At 50.5% G+C, this 6,631-nt stretch overlaps 1 protein-coding gene across 10 annotated transcripts in view; it reads right to left on the reverse strand.

Annotated features, from left to right (window-relative positions):
• The window catches only part of EXOC7 (exocyst complex component 7), a 32,029-nt gene extending 25,642 nt beyond the window's left edge, over positions 1-6,387 (reverse strand). For 4 of the 10 annotated variants that reach the window (XM_074972013.1, XM_074972018.1, XM_074972012.1 and 1 more), the window contains exon 1: positions 6,195-6,338. In XM_074972013.1, coding sequence (XP_074828114.1) covers positions 6,195-6,254 — 60 coding nt within the window. In that variant the 5' untranslated portion in view covers positions 6,255-6,338. Of the gene's footprint in view, positions 1-6,194 lie in introns of all 10 variants that reach the window. The other 6 variants (XM_074972011.1, XM_074972014.1, XM_074972010.1 and 3 more) reach the window with 3 other exon arrangements.
• Between the last annotated feature and the right edge of the window lie 244 nt (positions 6,388-6,631).

The raw sequence follows: 6,631 nt of genomic DNA on the forward strand, positions 1-6,631 counted from the left end.
GAAAATGGCAAGTAATTTCGGTTGAGTTTAAAAACACATGCCTTTAATTAGAACAGAAAACTTAACATGATATAACTATTTTTTTAATTTCAATAAAGAGGTATCCTGGATTTAGACATTTGTCTCTGGTGTTACAAACTTAAAACACAACAAAATAGTGCTAGTGGGTGAGAATCAACTGATAATCTACATACAGAGTAGCACCAGTTAGACCAGGGGTCTCAAACATGCAGCCCACGGAGTTATTTGTTGCAGCCCGCCAAGCTCCCCATGCTCCCCCCGGCCCCGAGTTATTTCCTGCAGCCACCAAGCTCCCCTCCCCCGCAGCAAGCCGCATCCCCGCTCCTCTGCCTACTTCCAGGTGCTTCCCACCGCCAAACAGCTGTTTGGTGGCGCTTAGCGCTTTCCAGGAGGGAAGGGGAAGGAACGGGGAGCTGCACACTCAGGGGAGGAGGCAGAGAAGAGGCGGAGCAGGGGTGGGAATTTAGGGAAGGGGTTGGAATGGGGGCAGGGAAGGGGTGGGGCCTCATGGAAGGGGTGGAGTGGGGGCAGGGGCAGTGGGGGTGTCAATGATGCAGCCCTCGGGCCAATGTACTAGTCCTCATGTGGCCTCGTGGTGATCCGAGTTTCAGATCCCTGAGTTAGACTGTAGGTTTTAATTTGTTTAAAAATCAATTAACCCCGTGTAGCAAACCCTTTTAATTCAATTTAAACCCGTCTTACGCCTGGTCTACACTACAAATTTAGGCCAATGTGAGTCACCTTGTATTGACCTCGTTGTGCATGTGACTACATTCAAATTTGTCTCCCACCAATGGAAGCGCCCCATTACGACAAAGCAATAAACACCACCTCCCTGAATGGCACTGAGCCATGGTCAATGTACTGTGGTTGACAGTGCAAGCGTAGACACCGCATGACCTATATTGAGCCTAACAGTCCTCCAGCAGCTTCCCACAATGCTCGACATCGACTGCTCTAGTCACAATTGTGAACGTCACTGCACAGGGGGCATAGAGACACGGAATCCCCGCTTTAAAACCCCCCACGTATTTTCAAAATGCCTTTCCCTGAACTCTCAGCTTGGCAAGCACACATAGCAGCTCTCCCTTGTTGTGTGCAACTGCCCAAGTGAACATGCCAGCTACACGCTGCTGACGCACTCCGGCCTGGAGCAGATAGGATGTCCTGATCTTCTGGGATTGTGGGGAGAAGAGGCTGTAAAGGCACAACTATGGAGCAGCTGTAGAACCGTGGACACTGGGCATGCCGGCGAACGGACATGACAGGGATCAGCAGCAGTTCTGCATGAAAGCAAAGGAACTGAGGCAGGCATACAGAGTGGCCAACAGTTGATCTGGTGCCAAGCTGTATACCTGCCACTTTTAAAATGAGCTGCAGCCATACTTGGCAGAGACCCACCAGCACCTTGCAGAGCATCGTGGATACCTCAGTGGAACATGAGGCACAAACCCCTACCATGACCGGCAAAGGAGGAGGAGGAAGAGGATGGGGGACGGGTGACCTGGTGGTCCAGCGATACTGCAAGCCAGGAGTCATTCGAGACTTCACTGTAGACTAGTCAGTCCTGGCAGCCAAGCATGGGCAAGCCCTATGCACAGGAAGAAACCTCAGGTGTGTAAACGTATTTCCCATTACAATCTTTTAATGAACAGATGGTGCCTGACCCCAGTGTAGCAGGACACAGGTCGTGACTTTTCATTAATTTACTCGTACTAGAAGAGGTAGCGGTACAATAGAGGTCAAGTTGTAATTTGCTGTTCATTCCCCTCTAGGGTTGGGAGCAGGGGGCATGAGGAGCAGTTTGTTCATGTACACAGGGATGTCCCTTGAATCCTGCTGAGTGATCTCGATGAAACTTTCATGGAGGTTCTCTGAAATCCTCTTCCTAATGTTTCTAGGGATGGCAGCCATCTTTCTTCCTCTGCGGTAAGGCGCTTTCCCACGCTAGTCCGCAGTGACTTCGGCAGGCGCCATTGCAGTACACAGGCTAGTGGCATGTGGGCCTGGGCAGCTTCAGGACAGCTGTGCTCTCTGTGCCTTTGCTACCCTCAGGAGCAAGATAGCAGCTAAAATCACTGCCGCCGGTGGAAAACAGTGCCAGTGCTCAGTGCCATTGCCCTGCACTCGTACCCAGGGAAACAGGCTGAGATTTTAGTGCTTCGGGTAGCCGAACAATTTCCTCCTTGTTTCCCCCTCCCCTCAACACCTGTTAGGCCATACTCCCCATGGCTGGGACCACACAGCAGTTCTGGGTGGGGGCGCTCCAAAGCTGAAGTGTCAATAAGCATGTCTTGATTAAAACATTTGGAGAACAAGGGGAGGGAGTTCTCAGTCTTAACCTCCACTTTCCGTTGTGATTATAAAAACAAATGACACCTCTGTGTGCTTTATGTGTAGCTGCTCCCTTTGTGGCCTTGAGGGGTCCCCACTCCACACTTGGGAACACCCGACCATGATAAGGAGGAGAAAGAAGAGGATACGGAAGGACATGTTCAGCGAGATCCTGCAAGCCAGGATTGCACTGGATCGTGAACAGAGGGTGTGGAGGGTGATTACTGCAGACAGTACGGGAGAGGGAAAGAGCAGACAGGAGAAAGGTGCAGGAATCAGAAAGGCAGGTACACCAGGAATAATGGGACTTCTCCGGCAGCAAACACAAATGCTGCAGACTCTTGTGGACCTACAGGTTCAAAAGTCAGGATCTTGCCTCCTTTTGCAACGAACAGGGAACTCTAACACCTCCCAACACCCCCCTCAACATTCCACTTCAGGGGCCTTATCCCTACCCCCACCACTCCACACCGGGGGACAGTAAGGAGAACTATAGCTTCACCTACACTGAGCTGAGAGAGCCATGGTTGTTGTATGTGTAGCCAAAATGGACACAAATATTCTTTTCCACTTGTTAAATTCTGTTCCATTAATTTATTTCAGAAGTATTTATTGCACTTGTTTTTTATTGCATATTGTTTTTCTGCAGTGGTTTTGGTATGCAAAAAAAATCTGTTCACAACATATGCTACAGAATGCCTAGCGTGAATGAAAGCACCCACAACTTCTCACACTACAGTGACAGAACTCACAGATTCACTGACAAAAACTGTGTAATCATTATAAATGTACAGCAAGCACCACAAAATTAATAGGTGCATTAACAGATAGTGTTATAATAGATGTACACCAAATATCACACAATTCCTACTAGTGGGGGCCTTCCTGGCCCCCCAAATTAGCACAGGGCACCACACCTCATTACGGTTGCTGACTGGTAAAGTGCTCTTACAAGGCCTACCTCACCCACATAGCTCTGCATTGAGCTTTTCTAACTGTAGTTATGTCTAGCTACTCAGAACAGCGGCCTGCAGAGTTTATCTCCACCCCAGTGGCAACATTTCCCTCTTTGCTACACACAACAGGAGACAAACAAGCAGATACAACCATTGGGATATTTTTCTCACTGAGATCCAATCTGGTCAGTAAATAACATCAGCATCCCTTCAATCTACCAAAAGCACATTCAACTGTCATTCTAGACCTGCTGTGCTAATAGCTGAATCTTTTGCTGGTGTATGGCTCCAGGAGCCAGGGTAGCAAGGCGAAGGCTGCATCCCTCAAGATCACTATTGGCATTTCAACATTGCCAATGGTAATCTGCCAGTCAGGAAAGAATGTCCCTGCCTGCAGCTTTCTGAACAGTCCTGTGTTCTTAAAGATGCAAGCGTCAAGCACCTTCCCTGACCTGCCAACACTGATGTTGGTGAAGCGTCCCTCATGATTCACCAGCGCTTGCATAATGCTTTTGTTGAGTTACTCTGTGGCAAGGCGAGCTGGTGCCAAAATAGGGAAATGCATGCTGTCCATTGCCCACTGCTGTTCAGGAACCCCATTGCTGAAAATCCATCTATGTCCTGCACACTGAGTAGCAGGAGACGATTAATGGCCGTGCACACTTGCATGACAACAGCCCCTACTGTGGATTTTTCCAAATCCAAAACAATTTCCCACTGACTGGTAGCAATCTGTCATTGCAAGCTTCTACAGAGCAATCAACACTCACTTCTGCACTGTCACGGTAGCTCTCATTCAGACGTCCCTGCGCTGGTGAGCAGGGGCAAGCTCAGCGCACAGATCCAGAAATGTGGCCTTTTGGATCTGAAAGTCCTGCAGCCACTGCTCATCATCCCAAATCTGCATTACGATGAAATCCCACCAGTCAGTGCTCGTTTCTCAGGCTCAGAAGCGGTGCTCCACTGTCTGCAGCTGCTTCGTGACCACCGTTGCCAACTTCGAATTAATGTTCAATATGTTCCATAGCAATTTGTCCTCCACCAAACTGTCATATTCCCCCATCGCTGTGGTTCTTCCTGAAGCTCTGCAAATTTTGGAGGATCGTTCATCCTGGGTTTGCAATGCTCATGACGACAGCACAGAGCTGTATGGGCTCCATGCCTCTGTCAGAGATGATGGACTGTGAGAAGTGCCGCATGGGGTTGTGGGATTTTTAAAAAGCATGAAAATTATGGGATAAGGATGGCATCATGGGATGGAGAAAGTTGCTTGATGGAAACTTGACCCCTTGCTCCTGGCCACCTCTGCATGATTCATTTCTGCCTCACCATGTACTGCCACAATTTCACAAAAGACAGCAAGCTGGATGATGGTAACTTGCATACTGGGACACCTGTCCATGGTGCACCACACTGTGCATTGACCCAAGCACTCTTGGGTGAGTATGTGCAGTGATGACACAGGAACCAAGTATGCATGCACACGAAAGCTATACTGTGGTGGCTTTAGGCTGACGTAACTTGCATCAACCAAAGTTTGCAGTGTAGACATGGCTTATCAAGTTAGTTTATGCCTGTAAATTTAGGCAACAGACACAAGCTAAACCATTTCTAAAGTGATAAAATTCTGCCCACACAGGGGTTTGCACCAGTTTAGTTAAACTGGTTTAACTGAGGCTATTGGCATTTCAATTGTTTTTTCTCAAAGTCCAAATTTCTTGGTCAAGGTATAGTCCAGGTCCAGACTCCAGAGAAAAACAATAATAATGATAATAAAAAGAAAAGGAGTACTTGTGGCACCTTAGAGACTAACCAATCCTTTCCAAATGCAAACAGATGGACATCATACCAAAAGGACTGAAGGTAAAAACTGGTTAGTCTCTAAGGTGCCACAAGTACTCCTTTTCTTTTTGCGAATACAGACTAACATGGCTGCTACTCTGAAACCAATGATAATAAAGTAAATAAAAAATTTTTGTGGTTCGTTCAAAAGCATCTGGCAGTCCGGAATTGGCCCCAGGCCCACCTATTGATTATCCCTGGTGTAAATTATCTTAATTAAACCGCTGCAAGTTGTGTGTGCAAACAAGGCTGGGGATCAAGAGTGAAACTGAACGGTCAGTTGTCATTATCCAGGATCAGAGAAATGCAAGAAGTCACAAGAAATGAGTCTTCTCTTTGCAAGGGAAGCATCCCCGGACCCTAAGGAGTGCTGTAATCACACCAGGGGTGGTGTCTATATGTTAGTCTCCAGCTGGGGAAAGGACAATTCTCATGGGTGGCATCCAAGGCCCAAAGTGGGGGAGGGTCTCTCTGGAGGGAGGGGGTGTCACAGGAGTAGTGCTGTCTAGTCTGGCTCTGTGGGAGCAAGGAGGTCTCAATTCCAGGGAGGTCTATCTGGCAGGCTCGGCTCCAGAGAAGCAGAGCAGTCCAGGGAGGAATCTGGCTCCAAGGAGGGTCCCCTGAGCCCCACAACGGGGGAAAGTTCTGGGGTGGGTCTCTTAGAGAGGGCCAATTCCAGGAGAAATGAAGCTGTTTAGGGAGGGAGGATCTCAGATGGCAAGGTAGGAAGAGCAACGAGGAGTCCTTGTGGCACGTTAGAGACTAACAAATGTATGGGGGGGTGGGGTTGTTGGAGCTGCCCGGGGGGGGCTATTCCGGGGGTGTCTCTCGGGGGTTGGAGCAGTCCAAGGCCGAGGAGTTTTGGGGGGGGAGGATCGGGAGGGGGTATGTCAGGAGGAGTCTCGGGGTAGGGGTGGGGCTGTCTCGGGGGGGGGATGTGTGGTGGCCCTCAGAGGGTCGAGCCCCTGCGGGCTTCCCGGGGAGCGAGGTGGGGGTGCCTGGGACTCCCCGGGCCGAGCCGGGCCCAGCGCCCCCCTCTACCTGCTTGAGCTTGTCCTCTATCTCCCTCCTGCGGGCGGAGGCCTCCTCCGGAGGGATCATCCTGCCCCGCCCTGGCGCGGGGGCTGCCGCGGGACCGCTGGGAACAGCCAAGGGGCACCGGCCTGCCAAGCACCCCCAACACTGCCGCGCCCGGCGCTGTCAGCCTCCCCGCCCCCACTTCCGCCTCACGCCCACTGCCGTCAGCGCCACACCGCCATGTTTAGCGTGGCAGACGGTGATGCGCCGGCGCCCGTCCACAGGCAGCCATCTTGAGTGTGGTGGGGATCAGTACGCATGCGCAACTGGACGAACCGACGGGAGTGGCTCCTCCCTACCAGTAATGCGCATAAGCATGAGCGCCTCCAATACGAGCCATATTAAGAGTGGCAGGCAGTGGAATGACTGTTCAAATACCACCATGTTGGGAGTGGCACTGG

Source organism: Natator depressus, chromosome 14 (assembly GCF_965152275.1).
Source record: "Natator depressus isolate rNatDep1 chromosome 14, rNatDep2.hap1, whole genome shotgun sequence".
Taxonomy (NCBI): Eukaryota; Metazoa; Chordata; order Testudines; family Cheloniidae; genus Natator; species Natator depressus.